The following is a 26,389-nucleotide window of genomic DNA, read 5'->3' as shown; positions in this document are numbered from 1 at the left end:
GGCGCTGCAGGCTGTATACTGGAGGGCAGGTGCTGCAGGCTATATACTGGGGGCAGGGGCTGCAGGCTATGTACTAGGGGTCAGGGGCTGCAGGCTATATACTGGGAGGGCAGGGGCTGCAGGCTATATACTGCGGGCAGGAGCAGCAGACTATATACTGGAGGGCAGGGGCTGCAGGCTATATACTGTGGTCAGGGGCTGCAGGCTATATACTGGGGGCAGGGGCTGCTAGCTATATATTGGGAGGGGCAGGGGCTGCAGGCTATACACTGGGGGTCAGGGGTTGCAGGCTATATACTGGGGGGCAGGGGTCGCAGGCTATATACTAAAAAATGTTGGGTCTCTCTCATTTCCCCCGTTATTGTGGTCTTTCTCTTCTCCCCCCTCTAATTATGGGCCCCCTTGTATATACCCCTCTTATTGTGGAATCACTTTGTCCAACCCTCATTATGTAGCCTCCTCATCTCCCCCTCTCATTATGAGCCCCCTAGTATCGCCCCCTCTTTTTCTGACCTGCTCTTATTGTTGTCCCCCCTCATCTTCTTTGCTGCCTCTCATCTCCCTTCTCTTAATGTTGACCCTTGTATCTCCCCCTCATTTTGTATCCCCTCTACCCCCTCTTATTGTGGATCCCCAAGTATCCCCCCTCATCTCCCCCTCTTTTTCTAACCCATTCTAATGTCCCCCTATCTTGCCCCCCCTCATCTTCTGTTCCCCCTCTCATTTGTGGTACTCTCACCTCTCCTACTCTTATTATGGGCCCCCTTTCATCTCCCTCTCATTATGTAGCCCCCTCATCTGCCCCCTCTTATTGTTCTCCCCCTGGTATCTCCCCTACTTATTGTGGACCCCCTGATCTTCTGTACCCCCTTTCTCACCCCCCCTTATGGCCCCTCTACATCCCTCCTCTTAATATTGTCCCCCTGTACCTCCCATTCTTATTGTGGGGCCCCTGGTATCTCCTTCTCTTATCTCCCCCACTTTTTCTGACCCCCGCAACTCCCCCCTCATAGTGTGGCCCCCTCTCCTCTTTGTAACATAAGTTTAAAAAAACAAACAACACATACCTCACCTTTCCAGGTTCCCCAGCAGCTCCTCATCTTCTCTGCTGCTGTGTACAACAGGCTGGCAGGTGATGACATCATCATATTGCACCTGCCGACCTGCTGTACACAGCAACAGAGAGGCACAATGATGATGTGGAGAGCTCACAGCTCTCTGCATCATCACTGTTTTCCACTCCATCGGGCACAGTTGAAGTAGCAAACCGGGAAAAGGGGGCGGGGTCGACGCGACTAGGCGGCGGAGCCAGAAGGTGTCGGGGCCCATCGGGGCTTTCACCGGGACCCCGGCGGTTCAGTCCGACACTGGGTTCATCTTCCGTCCCCATATACTTAAAAGCACCCTCCATTATTTTCTTATTTTCCATGACACATCCGTTAATAGTGGATAAAAACCCTGATGTGGTTTTTTTCCCACTATTATTAAAGGAAAGTATAAACTTGGCCCAAGCAAACTAACTGAAAGTGCTATCCATTATTAGTTACTATAATAAACCTAGCACAGTTTAAGGCCTCAATCACATCTCATTTTTCTTATCCGTTGCAAGGATATGTCGAGATAATTGCACAGAAAGTGGAATATTTAGTCCTACTCCTCCCCCTTAAAGAGGGTATAGGAGTGAACTCAGTGGAGGCCAGGGGTGGATGCAACACTTTGCATCTGTCCCCCATTGCCTGCTCTGAGTGTATAATGTGCAGAGGCTGGTATAGGATGGATACGCTCTGCATATATGATGGGAACTTTCCTGACATATACTCTTATCATAAAACTGTGATCGGAATGTCGCCCAAGAATGTCTTATATCTGCATTGTATGAAAATGTATTTGTGAATCTGTCCTTCTATGTTTTTTTTGTTATATTGTATTATTTTGTCCCTTGTACAAGTAGAAGTAGAAAGCCAATGCCCTGGTACTATGGAAGTAACATCCGGGCACTGCCCGATTCTCTTCTCCACTAGAATTCCTACAGTTTCCTCTACAGAATCCTCCCACTGTCTCATTTTTTTGGAAGGCAACGGTGTTAATAAGCATCCTTGTGCTTGATTTCTGTCTGTGTCTGTCATGTTACAAACACCTGCAATTTATATCGAGATCAGAAAATGGATGTTTGTGTTGGAGGGTTCACATAGTGCGTCTCTCCAGAACATACTAATTAAAGGGATCTGCAGCGGCTGATTACATCAGCACATGGTAATTTAAAGTCTCTTTAAGACTTGATTGGACGCTGCCTTGGAAAGTTAAGTTCATGACTGTGTAATTATAAGTTACAGCCACACGAGGGTGTGTGTTATTGTTCTGCTCTTGTAATTGGAGCCTCGATCCGCCGCAGCAATACTTATACCTTTGATACTTGGCTCCAAACATGACAGATCTTTTTAGCTGGCAGCACCGGGAAATATTAAAGTCACAGTATATCATTAATACCTTCTCCGAAGCCAAACTCATTAAAATAAACACTGCTCTAGGAGAATATATTGCATGTAATTAGCAAAATTATCAAAATGCTACCATTGCAGGATGGGAAGGGGAGGCCAGACAAGCTTGCAATTTGCTTAAATGCCTGTGTTCATTTTTACAGCACAAATTACAGTTTTCCAGCACAGCCTAACATGAGAAGTGATGGAAAGCAATTTTGACTATAATACAGAAGCTTGAGATTACATTTTAACACTGTACCTTGGAGCTACGATACTAAAGAAATTGTGACTGGTTACATTGAGATCCCTTTTACTATTATGGAGATATTTATACAGTTATTGTTTTTGTTGAATGGAAAGGGTGACCAGAGAACTGATTTCTTAAAGGAAATCTACGTTTTGATTTCATGAATTATAAACCAAACATACCTTGAGAATGCTGTAGCTACAATGATGCAGAAACATATCTTGTTAAATCCCTGAACTGAGTGGTTTTGCTGTAAATTTCAGGACCTTGGGAAAGCTTGGTTGCATGCTGCTTGCTGTTCATAAACACATTACATCGAGCATTCTGAACTGTCCAGACAGGACTAATCAACATGAGCTGGATGACTTATATACATCAGTTGAGGAATGGTGCAGGGATTGATTACTTCTGCCTGTCAGTGATTACATCATTCTCCGAAGCAGTGCAAGAGGAGAAGCTCCGAGGCAGGCACATGAGCGACAGATTTGTAACAAAATCAAAACGCACTGGGGCAGCACACCGTCAATCTCATATGCGTTTGTATACAAATGCATGCGATCTGCAATCAGTGCCCGGTGTCTCACAGCTACACAATACGAGACACCGGGTGTTGATTGCGGACTGGTGCGTTTGCAAACAAACGCATATGCGATCGGCCACCAGTGCGTTTTGATTCCATGATGAAACGGAATCAAACCGCTAACGAGTGACACCTTCCTTATTATACTGAAATTTATAATAGTTTTTTCAGCAAAACCACTCATCTCAGGGATTAAACAAGATATGTTTCTGCATCAGTGTAGCTACAGCAGTCTCAAGGTATGTTTGGTTCATAATGCATCAAATCAAATGGTAGGTTTCCTTTAAAATCTTGTTTTAGCAGCTATAGTGTCACCTCTTCCTAGTCACACAGGACTTGCTGTAAATGACTCCTATAATAAACCAGTACAGCAAAAGGAGCCATCTTCTATAGAATCAGTGGAGAGAATAGACATTCACCATCTAGCCCACAGGGGATACATATATAATTGCGGGAAGGGGTCACCTCTGGTGTTGACACCCCCCCCCCCTACAATTAGAAAGTTTGTCCTTTTAACTAGACCTACAATGGAGCACAGGACTTCTCGGATTGGAATATGGCGCAGCCAGATCCTGGAGGTTCCTTTGCTATCCAGCAGATAAGGAGAACTTGAAATCTCTCATTCTTCTTATTGGGAAGAATATTATCCATCTGTTCTAGTGGATAGGTATAACATTTTATTTATTAGTCAATGACTAATAAAGCAACTTTACTAACTACTGTTTGGCCCCTTGGGATTGGCACAGGCTGCAACTATGGTTTATTTCAGTCATTGTATGCATTAAGTTAAAATATTTTAGAAATGAAACTTGGTTTGACATAAATCCTAGATATTACTAGGTCAATTGTAGTCAAATCCACCACTACATAGAAAAAGTAGTAACTAAATACAATCAAGCTCTGCCTTTTATGTCTGACCACCAACTAGTACATTATTCTTTTACAGTTCATCAGGATAGCTTGTTATTATGCACAGTAAGGTTCCTCCAACGAGTGAGGGAATAACAGATCATAATAGATAAGACAGGAGAGTGTTGTACACAAGCTCCTAAGATGTATTGTTAATGCAAAGTATATAACAACCTCCTTTATTGTCAATAGGTGCTGGATTTCACCACGGGCGGCGCCTTATGTAGTGGCTACATGTAGACGCCCGAGATGAAATCCTACTTATTGATTGAATCATGGCATACCAAGTCAACACAGGGTTTATGTTACAACCCTAGATATACATTACAAATAGAGATGAGCGGACCTGAAGTTTAAGTTCAGGTCTGGGTGCATACTGCTAGAGCTGGACATATCGCCGGATTGGTAGCCACCAATCCAGCAATAAGTCAGGGTCGCATGGGATGCACCAGAACCTTAAAAACAATCACACCTAACTCTAAATACAAAGCATTTGGAAGTAATTTAACTTTGAATCTGCTCTTTCTGTCTTACAGCTTACATGGAAGATCTGGCGAGGTGCGTTGAGCAAAGCAGAAGGCTCATCATAGTGCTGACACCAGATTATGTCATCAGAAGGGGCTGGAGCATCTTTGTGCTGGACAGCAGACTCCACAATATGCTGACCAGCGGGGAAATCAAAGTCATATTAATAGAATGCACCAATTTGAGAGGAAAAGTCAATTATCAAGAAGTAGAATCCCTAAAACACGCCATCAAACACCAGTCATTAATCAAATGGGATGGTCCAAAAAGCAGCAAACTCAACTCAAAATTTTGGAAGCGCTTAGTCTATGAAATGCCTGCAAAAAAGAAAGAAGTTCTGTCCAGGCAGCACGTCATGGACAGTGGTGAACAGAGTCTTTTTGGAGACCTACAAACTGTACCCTCCATTGCAGTAACGGGAACATCAGGCACTCTGCCACCATCAGAAGATATGTCTGGCTACCATCATGCAGAAGCCATACAAATGAGACATTTCTGCAGAGCTTATGAGTATGAGAAGCCAGCCCCGGTTATGCCAGTAGCATCCCTAGGCAACCACCATACATATTGCAATATCCCATTATCTCTTCTCAATGGACAATTGAGCCACAGCAGCGCAGCCAAGGACCCCCAGGAGTTCCATGGGAATAGTACATTTATACCAATCTCCTCGAGGGAGCTTGGCATTTCCAGTGATATTTGGTAGCATTTTAGGACACAGACCTCTCGTCTCTGCTGCTCTACAAGCTCTCTGAGACTCATGCCACAGGGGTGCCAAAGGAAGCTTTCAAGCAATGGCACAATTACTCAGTTTTCTACTGGAGCATTTTGTTTACAATCCCAGGATATTGATATGAAGGATCCTGCCTTTTTTTAGTTCCAACATAGTTTAAAAAAAGTATATATATAAAACAAAATATGGTGTAAATGTTTTACGGCAATGTCAGGAGAATTGAAAAAAAAAAGAAAAAAAGAAAAAATATTTTAGTTTAGATGTTTCAATCTTATGGACTAACGTTCAGTGCGTACGGATTAATTTCTATATATTTCGAAAGTTATTTCAATACAATAAAAAAAATGTTAACTATAGTTATTTTAGACTTATAATTATGCAAATGTCATAGCACATTCTAATAATGTTATTTTATTTTTTTTTTTGTAAAGCACGGATTATGTGACACCTTCGAGGGTTTGTCCACTTCTTGTGAGATTGTCACATTGTCCATCAATAAAACTGCACAATAGAGTTAAAATGTTGATGATACCTTTAGGTAAAAGGCTGGGATAGCTCTAGCTGGGAAGGGTTTAGCGTTGCGCACTAAGCACAGCATTGTTCTGGTTCCTTACATCTGTAGTGAGCATGCTTCTCTTACTTTATTGCAACAATATTCACTATTCAAAATCCGTATTCACGTGTTACGGGTGTCTAGGATACATGTAAGGAAAGGAAATATTGGAATATTCCATATATAGTATAACTTTACAGTCTAGAGTAGGTTTCTACGGCTCCAAATCACACCTATATGCAGGTCTTAAAGAGAACCTGACGCCAAGTACAAACATCAATTTGTTTTTAAAAATCCATCAGTTTAAGTATTGATAAATGTGTACCCAAACATGATATGAACACATGTACCTGGACCTGAACACAGACTTCAGCAAAAAGTTCAAGTTTGGCTGAACTCTCACCGGTAACATCCATGATGGGTGTCGGCACCTATTGTCTGTGTTTTCCCTTATACGCCAACTGCACACGAGTGCAACATTTTTCTGAGGATCTTGTCACTCCCCAACAAGGGGAATATTATATAAATATTTTTTTTTTTATCGGTGGATGGAAACATACAGCAAACTGAGGTCTTCCAATGAAATTAATGGTGTTGTGTACCATTTTGTGTTCATTGATGAGTTCTCTTTAAAGGGGTTTCCCATTTACCCACAGGACACAGGTACCCTCAGTAGTGAACACAGTCCCAAGTTTCCCAGGTGAATAGAGAAATGATGTGTTTCTTCAGCTACCCCCCTGTTCAGTTCTTTGGGCCTTCTGGGATGGAAATGTCTGGCAGACCCAAAGAAGTGAATGGTTGAGCAGTTGCACCAATCACAATGCGGGCACTTGTGAGCTTGCATCCTTGTGCTGGTGGCAAGATCCAGTGGCCCTTATTATTTAGATGATAACATCCTTTATCCTATAGAAACATCTACAGAATATGAGCAATAGTCAATGTTCTGTACAAATATTGAAAATTCTATACAGATTATAATCCAGTTCTAAGCAGATCTTCCTCCGTTCATGTACATGAACAGGTCCCATAGATCAGGGATCTATCTGGCTTCAATAGTAATTTTTATCTTTGGTTGTCATAATTTATAACAATATAATCTATTGTTAGTCCTGCTGCTCCTTCAATTAGTGAGAATGGGATCCCAGAAGTTGGTCCCTCACCATTCAGTCTTTTGGATAGGAAATAACTTTTTTATTCTCTGTAATTTTTTTTTACATCAGAATTTTTTTTTTTTTCAATTGAATAGGTAAATTAGATTAGTTAATACCCTTCCTCTTTCTAGCATGATACCTGGTCAAAATTGACAGGTCACAGGTGTACACATAAAGCCCTATAAGGGAATTGTTTTTGTAAAGAAAAATTAATAGATAGATTAACAGATACATAAAGGATATTCACAGACTAACCAATTTGTAACATGCTCCAATTGCACCAATAAAAACTGCACTAATATAAATGTCTAGATTCTATTGTTCGAGCAGGCAAAAACCCTTACACTACTGGCATCAGGTACGTATGGACCAAAATTTTGGAAAAACCTGGCTACTTTCATCCAAAAAAAGGGCCATATCCCTCGATAGGTTGCATATCCTCAACTACCCTCATCTCAATGGAGATGAAATGCAATACCAACACAAAACATTAACTAGTGGGGCACTGTTTTTGGAAGGAAAAAAAATGTAATGTTTTTCTAATCCTGTAGTGTCTTATACATTTTTTTCACAATTACAATAAAGAGTCCCCTTATTTATCCAAAAAGAGTAAAACAGTTGGTTTGTTAGTTTTGTCAGACTAAACGGAGCCCTAATACCAGGTACTGTCAGCCCAGAATTGTGGTGCTATTTGTATTTTTAATCCCAGAAAATCCCTACATGTCGTAGGTTTGGAGGTTTTTACATAATATGTTGCAGTACCTGGCATAGGCACATAACAAAATTAAACGAGCCACCCCTGATGATTTTGTGCTCGCAGGAGCATTGGAGCCCCCTAAATCTACTGATACCCAGAAAGTTGCACTTCCAGATACCTAGCAGTGACAAGAATCAATATTAAAATCCTGAGAAATCATTTTAAAGGACATCTATCACCATTTTCTCGGTGGTAGACTGTCCCATAATGTACCCTTGTTACCTGTAGGGCATGAGGGATCCTCTTTGCGCTTTCTCTGGGGCATCCGTTACATCGAGAAAATAGTCTTGTTATTCCCTGCTCCCATGCCTCTCTGCGGCCTGACAGCTGGTGACGTCACCTGGCTGTCTGGAATCCTCGCACAGGCGCAATTAGGTCATGGAAGAGCCAGGAGGCGCTCGTCGGAAGGGACCTTGAGCACCTCCGGCTCATTTGAACATTTTTAGAAGTTATTTTCTCTATGTGACGAAGGCCCTGGAGGAAGCGAAAGGAAGATCCCTCATGCCCTACAGATAACGAGGGTGCATTATGGGACAGTCTAAAACTGAGGAAATGGCGATAGATGTCCTTTCAGGAGACTGCATCTGAAGTGACACACATTCTCTCATCTCCATAGTACATGAAGTCTCCTAGTGTTTTTTCTATATTATATATAACACCGAATTCACAATGTGATGTCTTCGGAGTCCAAATAAGTTTAGGCCTCATTGTAATTGGTTGCTATGACCCTCAACTTTTAGAGGGCCAAATAGGTTGTCGCATGCGAGGCCTTATGGAAAGATGTGTTTACAGTGAGGATCAGAAGACACTATTGATCTATTGGGTCATCTTGGCATGACATTACCAATTCTGTCACAGCAATTCAACACCACACAGCAGACATCCATCAGAACCAAACCGATTCTATGACTTGAAATGGAGCCTAACAGATTTTGACTTGTCCCTTTAATTCTGACGTCCACCAATGCAGATGTGAGCACAGCAGAACACATGGCTGCACATAACATTTCCATAAGACTGTGCCATTATGTTGTCATTTGGTATTTTCAGCTAGTTTAGGAGAGCAGTATTTGACTGAACTGTAGAACACTTAATAAATATGTACAGTGTGGCCTGCTTGACCTTAGGATATATTTGAGTCAGGGCAACTGCTAGGAATGCACTGCCTAAAACTACTTGCACAAAACGTAGATGGTTGTTTGCAAACCCCGGGTATCATCCACAGGCGTGCTCAGCCTTTGCTTTTTCGAAGAGTCCACTCATGAACAGGGCTGAGCCTCAATTCTATGTCGTGTGCAGATAGCATAACATAAAGCGAATGCATTCTTGCCAACCAATCCCAGATCACTGAGACTTTTAGGCCTACTAAGGCCACTGAGGTCACTTCTAACCACCCTATAGCGTACGGAATAAGTGTCTAATTGCTGCTGGTCTGACTGCAGTGACCCTCCCTGACATGGCAAGGGCCCGATATCCCATGACCATTGCTCTATTAATGTCTTTGAACTTCAGATCAGTTCTGTGTAATACATTGTCCTAGATGATGCAAATAATTAAGGTCTCACTCACCTCCCAGTACATGAGAAAGTCTTATTTTTCTTCCAGTGACAATAGAGAGATGAAGTCATGGTCAGCACTCAAATATCAAAAATGGTAATGGTCCAATAAAAACATCATGGAAATCCCAGCAGTATCATCTGACACGTTACAGACAAGTACAGTCTGTAGTCATATCTGGTTAAAGACCGCACTGGACTGAAACCTATCTGATGATTGGGCGGTTACCATTCTTTGAAATAACAAGTCTTGTTTTCATTTGATTTTGAAGTAACAGCCACTGCTTCATCTCTACACACATCATAGACATTCGCAGACTTGGAAAGTTATCCTAAAAACTTCACTGTGGTGTCAAACTGCTGTAGGAGTAACATGTCAACACCACCACCACCAAGGCCACTGATAGAATACAATCAAATGCTATGTGAACTGAGACTTTCAGGCAATTGAGAGGATAAGAAATAACGCTGTTATTTAGTTTGTAGTTTAAAGGGGTAATCCAAGTTAATTTGTATCCACAGGACAACTTCATGATTGGATCAGAGGTCTGTAATACTTCCAAATGGAGCGGCAGGTTGCACATTCGGACTGCTCTGCCATTCACTGTCTATGTGACTAATGGAAGTAGCCAATACGGTTTCCACACTCCAAAACATACTGGTAGGTTGATTAGACTGTGAGCCCTAATGGGGACAGGGATTTGGCAAACTCTGTGTAGCGCTGCGGAATCTGTGTGCGCTATATAAATAAAGGAATTATTATTATTAATACATGTAGCTATTTCTGTCAGCACCATAGATATGAATAGAGCAGTAAGAGCATGAGCACCTACCTGCTCTATACATACACTCGTTCTTGTGATCCATAGGGGCCCCACTGCTGAGACCTTCACCAATCAGCAAGTTATCTCCTAATGTGTGGATAGGGAATAACTTTGATGCTGGGATAACCAGTGTAAGTATAGTCAATCTACCTTCATATTTGTGTTTCTATGGAAAGATATATAACGTAGTTATATGGTATCAGAAAACAGATGCACATGATGTCACTTTTCCAGGTTCACAAAGAACCCTCAATGCTTTTACTTTTTCTATTGCTGTATGAAACGTCTGTTCCTATCAGTGTTGTAATGTCACACAAGAATATATAAAACACTACAAAATGCCAGCAATAGGATGAATCCCAGAGCAATACTCCTGAGACTTCAGGCCTGTTCAATTGATAGTATTACAATTGCATTGATAATCATCCACAACTAAACACAGAGAACTGCTCTCTGTCCCTCTAAAGTTCAGGTAAAAGTTTCTAGTGCGTTGTGGGAATATGTTTGTACCGGTGATATACATAGTATTCAGTGTAAACTTGTACTTTTCATTAGATGCTGTCACATTGATGCCTGGACTAAGACATACGTGACCCAAAAACTTGGTTTGCTAATAAAGTGTTATCTTAAAAGAAGATTTTGTATCTTAGCTATAACTGTATTTAACTGCATGTGGGTGTCCACTTTTAATTTCATGTAAAATAACCAATATGAAGACATAACCCCTAATCAGAAAAAAATTCTAGAGTTATAATATTTTCTGCTCTCTGGGTTCACATCTACTATTCTCATTCAGGAAGCACAATGCTGTCATAATGGATACAAATGTGTTTTGATGGCCCCCAATGATAATAAGGAGGTTCCATTATGATATCCATGATCACGAAGACCAGCAGAGGGGGCACTTATTTGTCCCTTGACAAAATCTAACAAGGATAATCCTCACAGAGGATGACACGGATGTGATTATAGCCTTAAAGCACAAGAGGAATTGGTTGTCCATGCTGCCGTCAACTCTACTCTAGCCAACACTACTGGGCTTGGTAACCTATTGTCACGAAGATTCTTTGCCATAGGCTGCTGAGCTAAGGATGGCAACCATTAAAGGTTAACTGTCTTTGAGGCGACATCCCTTTTAACATGTTGGAAGTCTATAACAATACACCACATACCAGAACTTTCAACCCTTTTGAGAGCTTTTGTTATAGTAATTGAACAGGCGCAGGCTATAGCTTTATGCGTAGGCACTTTGCTAGAACGCCCCAACCCCACCCACTGCACCAGTCACGCCCACTTTGCATGGAGGTGGCATAAAGGAAAAAAATAGCCCTATTTCATGGCTTGTGCACCAGATTTTAGGTGCTTAGACCAAGATAAATTTGACCCATTGTCTTCTTATGCAAAGCAACAAGCAAGGGACATTTAAAATCTCCATTTGGTCTTCAGTTATTTTGAGCCTACACCAGGAGTGTTCAAACACACAAAACACTTGCAAGTCTTTCCCGTGACCACACAGAGAAGGTATAATGGAAAGACTTGCACCTCTTCTGTGTGTTCAAACATGGTTTTGGTTAACAATATAACTGAAGGAAATATCTGAAGACCTTAAGGGTGCAGTCACATGGTGTGTTTTTAAAAGCACCAAAAACGGATGCTTTTTTGCTGGAAGCGTAAGCAGCTGTATTAACATTTTCATGTCTGCCGGCACTTCCAGACTTGAAGACAAAACAGATTAAAAACAGCCAAAAATATGGTAAACATGTAAAATGCACGTGTTTTCAGTGCTATTAAAAACGCACCAAGAACGGTCCAAGAACGTGTGACAGCACCCTAACAGATTGGTGATCATCCTAATACTGAACGGGGACAATGTATTAACTCCCTGCGGGGGCACATAACACTTCGGGATTACTAAGAGTTTCTGCCCTCTTAGTCATTCAGATACAGCATACAGGGCAAGAATAATGCCCACAACAACTGCACATCTAGATGAATTAAAGGGTCACATTCATCTCAGTATCAAACATTAGGAGTTGCACTCACACGGTCTCATGTTTATAATGTATTTAATCACAAGTGATGAGGAGATCATTGGCCCTTGACGAACCAGTGGGGTGATAGACCTTCAATTATTCAACATAAAAAAAAACCTATTAAAAGGACAGCAGGAGAATAAGAAAAATTCTAGAAACACTGTTTAAGCTATTTTCCATTTAATTACAACTCTTCAATCCATGAGGCAACATCAGTTCTAAGTAACTTCTCCCGATGACTAGGTGCAGGACAAGTAAAGTAAAGGAAATTTGTAGCTCAATCTACAATGATTTCACACCGTGAAGGGGTTGTCCAATTTTTTTTTTAAATCCTGGAGGCAAGCTAGGGAAGGATAAAAAAAACAACAAAAAAAAACAAACAACCACCCTGTACTCACCTCCTCCATCGCTCCCCGAGCTGCTGTCTCTCCGTTCTGTGCCCTTGTTTGTTTACAGGGGCACGGACATTATGCTGAGATCGGCTTCCAACTGGCTTCCAACTGGCCCCTCAGCCAGCCGACACCTGTCCACAACACAGCTTTAGAGCCACTGGCAAACAGGGGCACAGACCGGAGAGATGGCGGCGCGGGACACCGGGGGCAATGGAGGAGGGGAGCACAGTTTTTTTTTTTTTAAATCCCTCCACAGCCTGCCTGCAGGATAATAAAAATGATCGGACAACCCCTTTAATTTTCCATTTACACTGTTTTTGTACCAATTGTCTCATATCTGAGGACTGAATCTATGGTTGTCATTGTGCTTCAATCATTTCCGCTGCTTGTAATTGAAAATAATTGGTGGCAGAAGACAAAGCAGGTTTTTCTGAAAATGGCTGATGGAGCAAGTCAGGTCTACTAGACAGATACTCATTGCCTAGGTATAAAAAAGGAAATATTTATCAAAAATGGGCAATAGTAAAAATGCTTTACTACATAATCTTCCAGAGACCCCCTGAGGACTGGTTGTTTAATCCTCCATAAACCCCTTTAATACAAAAAAGTTTTTTTTTTTGTGAAATGAGAAAACAAAAAAAAAATTGTCATATAAACTATAGGGAAACTAAATAAAAGGGGTTTGGTACCCAGGATAAAGGTAAACAGTTTGATCCGTGGGGTTCCACTGCACACCGCCCTCAGGTTTAACAGAAATAACTGAGCGCTGTGCTTGGCAATTTTCAGTTCTCTTATTGCCTTATTATATTGAATAAATCTGCAGGAAGAATTCTTGACCCCTCATTCTCATGGTTGCTGGGGGTCTCTGTGGATAGGGGATGACAGACTTCATACAATGTATATGTAAGATAGAGAGGAACTAACCTTTAGGGTTTCTCAGTAGGGTTTATGTTTTTTATCCTCAATAAATTATATGCACCTCCATTGGAGACCCACTATAAATTACAACTCGTTATGCAAAAAACCAACTCTTAACCAGCGACATATGTGGAAAAATAAAAAAAGTTACAGATTTTGGATGCTTTTTCCTTCTTTCCTGTCAGATTCTGTGTCCTAAAGGCCTAAAAAGAGTAATTTAAGGGTTAATTACGCTTTAAGCTTTTGAAATTTGTTCATTGTATGCACAGAGAAAGCAACTGATAATAAAAACCTGAAGGAAAAGAATCCAAAAGTTTAGCCAGATGAATTACACCTACCAAAAGCTTTATTGCAGAGAAAATGCTAGAAATCAGCATGCAAATTAGGTAGCAAGCCAAGCATCCGGACTACAGGTCTTACTTTCCTTCCACATGAACCATCCAGTGTTTCCTGGGCTCAGCTGAAAATTGGATGTGAGAAATGTGGGCATTGACCTAAGATATTGACTGCTGCAGTGCCACATGCATCATCAGTAAACGTTAGGCCACTTGGCAACATCTCCCAGCTTTGGTCCTTTGTTCACAATTCTGATGTTCTCAAAGGCTGACACAATCTATCTAGGTCAAGTGGAGATCTCCACCAAAGTTAACAGGAAAACCTGGAGCAACTGGGGCCCTCTGATGTGCAGAAGATGAGCTTTATATTACATTGGACATGTAGATATGTGTCCATGATTTTCTTAGTTCCACCATTGAGGACAGATCCTCCATTAGATCCACCATCTACCCACATATACAAAGAGATAAGGTCCCTAGTAGCTTAAATATGAAACAACTCATACTAGCTAAGGGGGACCTTACTATCCATCCACAACAGAGACACACACCTAGAGAAGGTAGCTACCTTGACTGTTTAGGAAGTGTTTCCTGCATTATGCAGCAAAAACCTACTATTAAAACATATTAGAACTGATAAAAGGTGTTGCCTGTGGCACTTCAATGGTGGCCCATGTTACCTTGCATTGTCACTACCTGGGATTAGGTTTATCAAAATGAACAAACATGTAAGGTATCACCACACCCCAAAATGTCTGGTCTATCAAATCATTAAAACAGTTACAACTTGTGGTTAACCCCGTAATGGAAAAATAAACGTCAATAACACCACGTTTTTGCAAATTCGTAAAATAAAACATTGAATTAAAATTGTTCATTATGTTGGAAAGACACAAAATTGAAGCATTGAAGCTTAAGCTTGTTCCTCAGAAGATGGCACCTAACACAGCTCCATACACTGAAGTGTGAAACAATAATTGGCATTAGAAGAGAAATAGGCCCCTTGTCTAGGAGGGAGCTTGAGGCATGGCTGAGCTACAATGTATCAATATCAATAGAGGTTGATTTAGCTTTACAACAAACTGAATTTTTTATGGCATGGGGAATAACAATATCAGGATCATGGGTACACTTACACTAGGGATCCTCCCAATTTACAATATAAATTCCACTGAACCACCCAAGAAGCTGTATTTATGACAAATCTACTGCCTAGTGGCAGTACCACCCACAATTTACTAATACTAGGAAGGACGTGGGCACCTCATTTCAGCAGACAACCCACATTGGTAAATCACAGAGAACATATGATAACTAAATATTCTATGCTATAAGAAACTTGGGAAAGTAAATCACTTCAGAAACACAAGCAGAGGCTTATTAAGTTTTTAAGTTTAATAAGGATGTTTGCAATGCAGACATAAAATATGCAGTTGTCAGACAGAAAATAAAAGGTCATATAAGATATACACACAGTACATACATAAACAGTTAAGAAAATAAACGGGATGAAAAAACGAAATAACCTTACTATGGAATAGTTCGGATTATTCAGCTGGGGACACTCCGGAAAGATGATTCAAGTCAGCCTTTCCGTGAAGATGGATTTCCCAAGACTGACAAAGAAGGTTCCCTGGCCGCTTCCTTTTAAACGTAAGGGCAGTGAACTGAACTGGTGCCCTGGGTGACATGTATGATATAATGTTAGCATGGATTTCACCAAACAGATGTAGTAGGTGACATCCTTCAGGCTCCCACTATCCAAATAAAAAATTCCAGCAGCGCTCTCTACCTAAAAAGTACAAGTCTTCATTTCATGACTGACTAACTTGCTCAATATTTTTCTTTTTTAAAGTGCCCTGCGCTTTGTCTTTAGATTTTGCACACTACGCTGACTTTCATATGTTGATATTAAGAAGTTCTGTTTTATCTCGCAGAATAAATATTGCACTAAAAGGAGCAAGTCAGAAGTCAATGTAGTGTAAAATGAGGCGATAACAGTAAAGAGTCTAGATAAAGGATTTCATGGAGACTAGTTACACTGTACTGAACCACAAACAAGACTGCAAATGAAAAATACGGATTCCCTTCCGTCTGTAATGCGGCCGCTCTCTGGGAGAAATAGCTGAAAGCAAAAAAAAAGCTTTATAAACCAATGACAAGTTAAATATTAATATGTTCCAGTTCCCTGCTGTGCGTCTCTGCAGAATTATACGCGTCAGCAGTGGAGTCCGTAAAGAAATAACAATATATTTCTATACAAATCCTAAGAGAAAAATTTTCTTTTCCATAAATTGCCATGTAACCCTATGTAATGAGACATGTTCACCTATAGAGGGCACTGTGAGGTTTCATTTGTTACACACTGGGGGAGCAGCAGACAACTATTCACACTCCTACATCTTTAACGTAAACTTTTTGACAAGTTTAGAAGCTGAAATTAGAAACTGTAATTACACATTTACTCTCCAAATAGTATAATTACACAATGTCTAATAAAATATGGCAGAATCAGGCTCATGTTACTGAGTTCTGAAAGACTGACACCTTCTAAATAAGGAAGATGATCTCTTTGCCAGTCACATTCGTGGGTAGCAAAGATAAATTCGGTATTTTTGGACAAATTCCACTTAAGGTGTTTGTTTATCCTCTGATTCTAAAAAATTAATTTTCTATCCTTTGTCCGTGTTTGCATTTAATGTTTTACTTGTGACTACTGCTTTTCAATAAAGAAAATGTATTGTAAAATAAATGAATTATTTAATAGTCTCTATTTCTGTGGGGCACACTAGACAAAATTAGGGACCATCCAACATCAATATATACAGGCAGTCCCCGGGTTAAGTACAAGATAGGTTCCTTGGGTTTGTACAGCCTGGGACTAAAGTAAAGCATTCAGAGAGCTTCACCAGAGGTCACAGTGGGCAGAGGGGTCCATCTGTAACTAGTGGTCGTCTGTAAGTCGGGTGTCCTTAAGTAGGGGATCTCATGTATATCAATATATATATATATACATCCCTTATCAACCCTCATCTTGTTTGGAAACAAATGATAGTATAACATCATCCATACACAGCCGTAGTATAAAACCAATGTATTGTATTATGGGTGTGATCATTTCCGAACAACCCATTTTATGGTCTACAAAATGATTAAATTACCCAACAAGTGAAACAAACATTGTGATTTTTTAAAATCAAATTAACCCCTTCCCTAAATATTTTTTATATTTATGTATAGGTCATGACTAGAGATGAGCGAGCACTAAAATGCTCGTGTTATTCGAGACAAACTTTTCCCGATGCTCGAGTGCTCGTCTCGAATAACGAGGCCCATTGAAGTCAATGGGAGACTCGAGCATTTTTCAAGGGGACCAAGGCTCTGCACAGGGAAGCTTGGCCAAACACCTGGGAACCTCAGAAAAGGATGGAAACACCATGGAAATGGACAGGAAACAGAAGGGGCAGCATGCATGGATGCCTCTGAGGCTGCTTAATCGTACCATTATGCCAAAATTATGGGCAACAGCATGGCCATGACAGAGTAACCGAATGAGGCTAGATAGCATCTAAAACATGCAATAATTGACCCTGACACTATAGGGGACGGCATGCAGAGGCAGCTGCAGCAGCGGCAGGCTAGAGAGTGTCATGGCGACATACCCTAAATGGACTCAGGCTTCAAACCAATGGGTGGCAGAGAGGAACTAAAGGAGGTGAGCAAGAAGCGCTGAAATGATTTCCTATGTGAACAAAAGGTTGACGGTATATTTAGTCGATAACACAGCATGGTGGCGACATAGTGACCAAGTTCCATAACGTATCTGGTGAAACACCCGAAAAATGAGCCTGACACAGCTCTTTTGATAAGGAGACGACATGTGGAGGCAGCCATGGAGACGACTTCCATGATGAAGAGCGACAGTATGGGGCATCCATATTGCGCTACTATGATTGCAACTTCAGGTCTCTAGCATGGCGGCGACAGATGGGCTGAGTTCCACTATGTATCTGGTGAAACACCTGAAAATTCTGCCTGACACAGATCGTTTGATAAGGGGATGATGTGCTGCATATCCTCTCGTGCTCCAGCGTCTGGGGTATAGAGAGTTGAAAGTTGCGCATGGAGACATTGGTGGACGCTGTGGAGGATCGTGGAGGCAAAATGGACAGGAAACAGCAGGGGCAGCATGCATGGATGCCTCTGAGGCTGCCTAATGTTGGGATGGAGCTGGCGGTCCGCTGCCAGGCGAGCTTTCGCCTGTCCAAGCCCCTGTCTCTCGGCTCCTCCCCACCCAAAATGGGCCTGGGGGCCAGAAGCGTTTACTTTGAAAAAATTATAATTTTCAAAGCAGGCTGGGTCGTTTATTTCACCTAGGAATAATTGAATAGCATAGTGGTTCTATTTTTAATTGTTTTTTCGGAAATGGTTCCATGATTAAGAGCGACAGTATGGGGCATCCATATGACGCTGCTATGATTGCAACTTCAGGTCTCCAGCATGGCGGCGACAGATGGGCCGAGTTCCACTATGTATCTGGTGAAACACCTGAAAATTCTGCCTGACACAGCTCGTTCGATAAGAGGACGATGTATGGAGGCAGTAAACTAGTAGTAGATTAAAGGTGCTGCAGTTAAAACTATGTTAGTTGGATCTTGGGATGGAGCTGGCGCTACGCTGCCAGGCGAGCTTTCGCCTATCCAAGCCCCTGTCTCTAGGCTACTCCCCAAACAGCACTTCTAAGAACCTTTTGTATAAGATCAAGTGTAGTAGCGTTCTTATAAGTTTGGGTTATGGCGGGTGAGGGGAATGTAAACAGATGCACAAGAAGCGCTGAAATAATATTGGTAAATGATAAAAGTTTGCCAGTATATTTTGTGGATAACACAGCAGGGTGGCGACAAAGTTAACAAGTTTGATGTGGAAGCCATGAAAACAACCCAAAACTCTGCCTGACACAGCTCGTTTGCTAAGGGGACGATGTATGGAGGCAGCTATATGGATGACTTTTGGAGGTAGCAATGGAGACAACGTGTGGAGGCAGCTAAAAAGACGATGTGTGGAGGCTGCTATGGAGACAATTTAATTTGGATAGTGCCTGTATGTGGCAGTCCAAAAAAGTTTTCAAACCAGAGGAGCAGGTAGGTGGTCCTCCAGAAAAATTAAATAGATTGAGTGCCTGTATGTGGCACTCCCAAAAATTGCTTAAAACAGAGGACCGGGTAGGTGGCCCTCCAGAAAAATTAAATACATAGAGTACTGTAGCTAGAGCCAGTTGGCCCTGACAAAAAATAGCCAGTTTCCTCTGCTTTAGTGTACAAAGAGGAGGAGAAGGAGGACAATGAGGAGGAGGAGTGCATACATTATTCAGGTTGAGCTTCCTTCACCTGGTGGAGAATGGAAATCCTGAGAAATCCAGGCTTTATTCATCTTGATAAGCGTCAGCCTGTCAGCGCTGTCAGTCGATGATGATGCCACCAGCTGCACTGAAAACCCACTCGGACAACACGCTAGCAGCAGGGCAGGCAAGAACGTCCAAGGCGTACAGCGCCAGTTCGTGCCACATGCCCAGCTTTGAAACCCAGCAGTTGGGCTGTGTGATCATTTAGGACGATGGTATGGTTAGCTACGTACTCCCTCACCATCTTTCTGTAAAGATCAGCCCTACTCTGCCGAGACTGGGGACAGGTGACAGTGTCTTGCTGGGGTGACATAAAACTGGCAAAGGCCTTGTAAAGCGTACCTCTGCCAGTGCTGGACAAGCTGCCTGCTCGCCTACTCTCCCTCGCTCCTTGTCCCGCAGAAGTACGCCCTCTGCCGCTAGCGCTGTCATAAGGGAAATACTGTTTCAGCTTGTGCACCAGGGCCTGCTGGTATTCATGTATTCTCACACTCCTTTCCTCTCCAGGGATGAGAGGAACCGTTGGTCCAGGAGAGTGAATACCCAGTAATCGGTGCTGGAATAAATTCTTTGAACGCGAGGGTCACGGGATAGACACCCTAGCATGAAATCTGCCATATGCGCCAGAGTACCAACGCGCAAGAATTCACTCCCCTCACTGGCCTGACTCTCCATTTCCTCCTCCTCCAACTCCTCTTCTTCTGCCCATACACGCTGAACAGTGAAGGACTGAACAATACTCCCCTCTTCTGTCTCGCCAACATTCTCCTCCTCTTCCTCCTCATCCTCCTCCACCTCCTCCGATATGCGCTGAGAAACAGACCTGAGGGTGCTTTGGCTATCAACAAGGGAATCTTCTTCCCCCATCTCTTGTGACGAGTGCAAAGCTTCCGACTTCATGCTGACCAGAGAGTTTTTCAACAGGCCAAGCAGCGGGATGGTGAGGCTGATGATGGCGGCATCACCACTGACCATCTGTGTTGACGTCTCAAAGTTACTCAGCACCTGACACATATCAGACATCCACGTCCACTCCTCATTGTAGACTTGAGGAAGCTGACTGGCCTGACTACCAGTTCTGGTGGAAGTTGACATCTGGCAGTCTACAATCGCTCTGCGCTGCTGGTAAACTCTGGATAACATGGTTAATGTTGAATTCCACCTCGTGGGCACGTCTCACAATAGTCGGTGAGCGGGCAGTTGGAGGCGGCGCTGCGCTGCCCTGAGAGTGGCAGCATCTGTGCTGGACTTCCTGAAATGCGCACAGATGCGGCGCACCTTCGTGAGCAAATCAGACAGATTGGGGTATGTCTTGAGGAATGGCTGAACTATGAGATTTAACACATGGGCCATGCCTGGCCCATGTGTCAGTCTGCCGAGTTGCAGAGCCGCCACCAGGTTACGGCCGTTGTCACACACAACCATCCCTGGCTTCAGGTTCAGCGGTGCCAGCCACAGATCAGTCTGCGCCATGATGCCCTGTAATAGCTCTTTGGTGGTGTGCCTTTTATCGCCTAGGCTCAGCAGTTTGAGCATCACCTGCTGTCGCTTAGCGATGGCACTGCTGCTATGCCTAGAGCTACCGACTGATGGCGCCATGCCCACGGATGGTAATTCGGAGGAGGTGGAGGAGGGGTGGGAGGAGGAGGAGGCATAGTAGGCCTGAGAGACCTGGACCGAGGTAGGCCCCGCAATCCTCGGCGTCGGCAGTATATGAGCAGCCCCAGGGTCAGACTCAGTCCCAGCCTCCACCAAGTTAAACCAATGTGCCGTCAGCGATATATAGTGGCCCAGCACTGGTGGACCTTGTCAGAAACGTGCTTGTGCAGGGCTGGGACGGCACATCGGGAAAAGTAGTGGCGGCTGGGGACCGAATACCGAGGCGAGGCCGCCGCCATGAGGTTTTGAAAGGCCTCGGTCTCTACCAGCCTATAGCGCAGCATCTCCAGGCTAAGCAGTTTGGAGATGTGGACGTTGAGGGCTTGGGCGTGTGGGTGGGTTGCACTATACTTCCTTTTGCGCTCCAGCGTCTGGGGTATGGAGAGCTGAATGCTGGTGGATGCTGTGGAGGATCGTGGAGGCGAAGATGGGGTTTTCGCACAGGAGGTGTTTGGGCCGGGGTCCTGGGCAGGGGGCTGTCTAGCAGATGACACAGGGGAAGGAGCAGTGGTGTGCCCGGCCGGAGGTGAATGGGCTTGGTGCCATTGAGTGGGGTGTTTAGCATTCATATGCCTGCGCATACTGGTGGTGGTTAAGCTAGTAGTGGTGGAACCCCTGCTGATCCTGGTTTGGCAAAGGTTGCACACCACAGTCCGTCGGTCATCCGGTGTTTCTTTAAAGAACCTCCAGACTTCTGAAAATCTAGCCCTCGCCACGGAAGCTTGACTATGTGAAACATTTGGCGCTGATGCACCAGCTCTGGCCCTGCCTCTCCGTCTGGCCCCACCACTGCCTCTTCCAACCTGTTCTGGTATAGGACTTGCCTCCTTCTCAGAAGCACTGTGGTCACCCGGCCTATTAACCCAGCTTGGGTCTGTCAACTCATCATCCTCCGATCCCTCAGTCTGCTCCCCCCTCGGACTTCCTGCCATGACAACAACTTCACCACTGTCTGACAACCGTGTCTCCTCATCGTCCGACACCTCTTTACACACTTCTTCCACTACGTCAATAATGTCATCATCACCCACAGACTGCGACCGGTGGAAAACCTGGGCATCGGAAAATAGCTCAGCAGCAACCGGACAAGTGGTTTGTGACTCTGGGAAGGGTCCATAAAACAGTTCCTCAGAGTATGCTGGTTCAAATGCCAAATTTTCCAGGGAGGGGGCAGACTGGGGGGAAGGAGGCTGAGGTGGAGGAGCTGGAGGAGTGCTGATTTTTGTGACATGGGTGGACTGCGTGGAAGACTGACTTGTGGACAAATGGCTAGAAGCATTGTCCGCAATCCACGACATCACCTCTTCGCACTGTTCTGGCCTCAACAGTGCTCTACTACAAGTCCCAGTAACTTGAGACATGATGAACCAAGGGAGTGTAGCTCTGCGGCGTTCCCCTGCTCCCTCATCAGCAGGTGGACCACGCCCAGGAGCACGGCCTCTGACCCCTGCAGTAGTTGGACGCTCACGTCCACGCCCTCGTCCTCTACCCCTAGCCCTCGGGTTAAACATTTTCAAAATTAAAGTGTAAACTGTAAATTTTTTTTGTTTTTTGTTTTTTTGTGTTTTTTTTTTTAAGCTATACTATTGCTATCCAAACCTCTAATAAATTGTCCCACTTAGGTATTTGAGATGGATATGTGTGTCTCTAAGAGCTAAACACAACGGTTGCAAGTCTCCCTGCAAATTCCTCACAATATGGTACTAGCTGCACTACTAGTGGCAGCAAGCCCAGCCACAAGCAAATAAAAAAATATATATAAACGTTATTGTAGCCCTAAGAAGGGCTGTTGGGTTCTTGTAGAATCACTCCTGCCTAACACTATTCTAATAGAACACCCTAACGCTTTCCCTGACCAGCAGCAGCTCTCTCCCTAGCGGCATCCAGACACAGAATGATCCGAGCAGCGCGGGCAGGGGCTAGTCTATTCCAGGGTCACCTGATCTGGCCAGCCAACCACTGCTATCGACGTGTAAGGGTACCACGTCATGCTGGGTGGAGTGCAGAGTCTCTTGGCTTGTGATTGGCTCTGTTTCTGGCCGCCAAAAATCACAAGGGCGGGAGATGCCATTTTCTCGAGCTGGCGAAATACTCGTCCGAGCAACGAGCAGTTTCGAGTACGCTAATGCTTGAACGAGCATCAAGCTCGGACGAGTGTGTTCGCTCATCTCTAGTTATGACATAATTATAACCTCATACTGTATATGTAATACAGTGGGTGTGTCACAGATTTGACTTGGGATACACTTTGTACCAAATACCACAGTATAGAGGATAGTAATACAATTGGTGGGCATCTACCTACGACCCCCACAATCATAAGAACGAAGATCCCGTTCTCACTTATTGAATGAAACTGCAGTTTAAGCATGTGTCATGACACTCCATTCAATACTATGAGAGTCAACGAAATTTGATGAGCACAGTATCTAAGATACTCGCATAGCCATCAAAAGAAAGTGCAAAAGAAGCAGGACACAACAGCAGGACTCATGCTTGGCCTGGTGCTTCATTCAATTAGTGAGAATAGGACTTCCATTCTTTAGATTAGTGAGGATCCCAGGAGTTGGACCAGTAATAATTGGTAAACAGAACACTATAAAAGGACATCTATTGGCACTTCAGGGGAGTTATGCTTATCAATTAGCCGGGGGGGGGGGGCGATCATAAATGACTGAGCTCAGATGACACCTCCAGTACTATATGCCAAGTTTTTAAAATAATTTTATTGGCGATTCTGGAGCCTGTAAACTAGTGGAAAGAAGCGAGAGCATCCCCTACAGGTTAAAAGCATGATTTATAGGACAGTCTAACACCCCTAAAGTGGTGATAGATGTACTTTACAGGTGTTATTCAAGTGGTCACCTGTTATTCACTCTTTAACCTGTCCACGGTCTTGACCAGTACAGGGCAACCACCAGGTCTCCAAGAATTTTTGGAGAACTATAGAAGAATGGCACCAAAGGGATAGGCAGAGACATAGTCATGGGAGAGACCAAGGTTAGTACAGGCAAAATGGTAATACAGGCTGAGGTCAAAGCAAGTGTCATCGAGTCAATACAGTAATAGGCAGCAATCAGGACATGCTGAACAGGCTCAGAGCCAGGTAAGAGAGAAAAACTTTGTACTACACTAAGAATCTTTGTGCCTTGGCACTTTTAAATGGGTGCACTTAGACCCTGGGCATATGCCAGACCATCAGGATTTTTGTCTTTGAGATCAAAAACTTATTGAATAAAACCAGGTTACAAAATGTTACTTTTTTTAACTTCTGGTTAAAGTTACGGAAAACCTTTCTTAGATACAGATTTATTGTGCATTCAGCCTCAGGAGACAGAGATTTCATTTTTCTTTTTGACTCAGCCATGCAGCTTGTCCTCATTGTCGTGTTAACGTACTGCTGGGTGCAACTGTATTTCCTACATCTGTATGTCATCTTGTAAGCATGAATACGCTTTAATCCGTCTTACTCAGGGCTTAGTTTCATTATTTTATAAAATCTTCAAATATGCTTGAACGGCCTTCAGCAGACCAAAATTGTATACGGCAAGCAAAACTTTTCCCGTTCTCACAAATACCAAGAGACACATTAAATTACTCATGCAAACAAAGCAAAGAAAAATTATCTGGCTGAACAGACATACATATTTCAACTAAAGAACAATCAGTCTCTGTTGGATAAATCTCAGAGAAAAAGAAGATAAAATAGTGCTCACTTGAATGTATCTGTGACTCATTATGTAACAGAAGCGAAAAAAAAAAAAAGAGAGGAACTTTGCATATAGATTACTTTGGAGAGCCCTGGCCAAATCTCCAGGACAGAATTTATATGGTTGTATATTATGCATTTGCAGTGATATGAGGGATGTCCACTTTAGACTTTTGCTAAAAATAATTACAAAGAAAAAAATTTCTATCATGGGAGATCCCATCGTTGTCCTACATACAAAAAATGAGTTTAGAAGATTATCAAAAAGAAGTCATAGAAGTTAGAAGAATTGAATTGCAGAGCGCTCTATTAAGCAGTTCCTGTAGTAACCTAATTTGACTGAACAGTGTAGATTACTAAAATTATATGTACTACATATGATTAAAGAGGCTTTCCTACTACTCATACAGTGGGAACTGTCGTCCTGTTCCTCCCCCTCCCCCTGAAAACAGCAATGTTTGGGATATTTCCCCAGTGATGTCACTGTGCTTTTATGGGGGATGGATGCAATAATTTGCATCCGTCCCCCATTGCCTCCAATGGTCTCTGATGCGCATATACTGTACATTGCTCAGTAGGTTGCAGGATGAAGCAGAATAAAAGGGATGCCTCCATCTGACATCTGGGGCCGTCCTGGCTTATATGCTGAACATATACAAGAAATGCAAGATGTGATGTGAATGAAGCCTAACCAAAGTTTTTAAAGGGAACATGGCACCACGAAACCACCCACAAATCCAACACAGTACCTTATAGCACACTTTAGAGGTTTTCAATTAATGTTTTAGTATTAGTGCACCCATTTCTCCAAAAAGCAGTTTTATTCGCCCCTTGATCGTAAAGTCATCTACAACATCATCCTCTTAATAGGACTCTGGGGCTTCAGCTTAGACAAGTGACACATTTACCACTAGGACATTGTAAGGGGCCTATGGGCCGCTGCAGCTGCTTGGACTTGGCTGGATTACAAAACTCCTTACTCAACGCCTGCAAAGCTGGAGCTTTTTTTTATATATACACTCAACGGGCAGTTTATTAGGTACACCTGTCCAACTGCTCGTTAACACTCAATTTCTAATCAGCCAATCACATGGCAGCAACTCAGTGCATTTAGGCATGTAGACATGGTCAAGACAATCTCCTGCAGTTCAAACCGAGCATCAGTATGGGGAAGAAAGGTGATTTGATGCCTTTGAACGTGGCATGGTTGTTGGTACCAGAAGGGCTGGTCTGAGTATTTCAGAAACTGCTGATCTACTGGGATTTTCACGCACAACCATCTCTAGGGTTTACAGAGAATGGTCTGAAAAAGAAAAAACATCCAGTGAGCGGAAGTTCTGTGGGCGGAAATGCCTTGTTGATGCCAGAGGTCAGAGGAGAATGGGCAGACTGGTTCGAGCTGATAGAACGGCAACAGTGACTCAAATTGCCACCCGTTACAACCAAGGTAGGCAGAAGAGCATCTCTGAACGCACAGTACGTCGAACTTTGAGGCAGATGGGCTACAGCAGCAGAAGACTACACCGGGTGCCACTCCTTTCAGCTAAGAACAGGAAACTGAGGCTACAATTTGCACAAGCTCATCGAAATTGGACAGTAGAAGATTGGAAAAATGTTGCCTGGTCTG

The 26,389-nt window shown here is 43.1% G+C and overlaps 1 protein-coding gene and 1 long non-coding RNA gene across 4 annotated transcripts in view; one reads left to right on the top strand and one right to left on the bottom strand.

The window, feature by feature from the left end:
• The window catches only part of IL1RAPL2 (interleukin 1 receptor accessory protein like 2), a 578,794-nt gene extending 567,844 nt beyond the window's left edge, over positions 1-10,950 (top strand). For all 3 annotated transcript variants that reach the window (XM_072123364.1, XM_072123365.1, XM_072123363.1), the window contains one exon: positions 4,753-10,950. In XM_072123364.1, the coding sequence (XP_071979465.1) occupies positions 4,753-5,447 (695 nt within the window). In that variant the 3' untranslated portion in view covers positions 5,448-10,950. The remainder of the gene's footprint in view (positions 1-4,752) is intronic.
• Positions 1-26,389, bottom strand: part of LOC140076705 (uncharacterized) — a 178,845-nt gene that overhangs the window by 23,787 nt on the left and 128,669 nt on the right. The gene's annotated exons all lie outside the window — the stretch shown is intronic.

This window comes from Engystomops pustulosus, chromosome 9 (assembly GCF_040894005.1).
Source record: "Engystomops pustulosus chromosome 9, aEngPut4.maternal, whole genome shotgun sequence".
NCBI lineage: Eukaryota > Metazoa > Chordata > Amphibia > Anura > Leptodactylidae > Engystomops > Engystomops pustulosus.
This window is presented reverse-complemented; position numbering and strand designations above follow the sequence as displayed.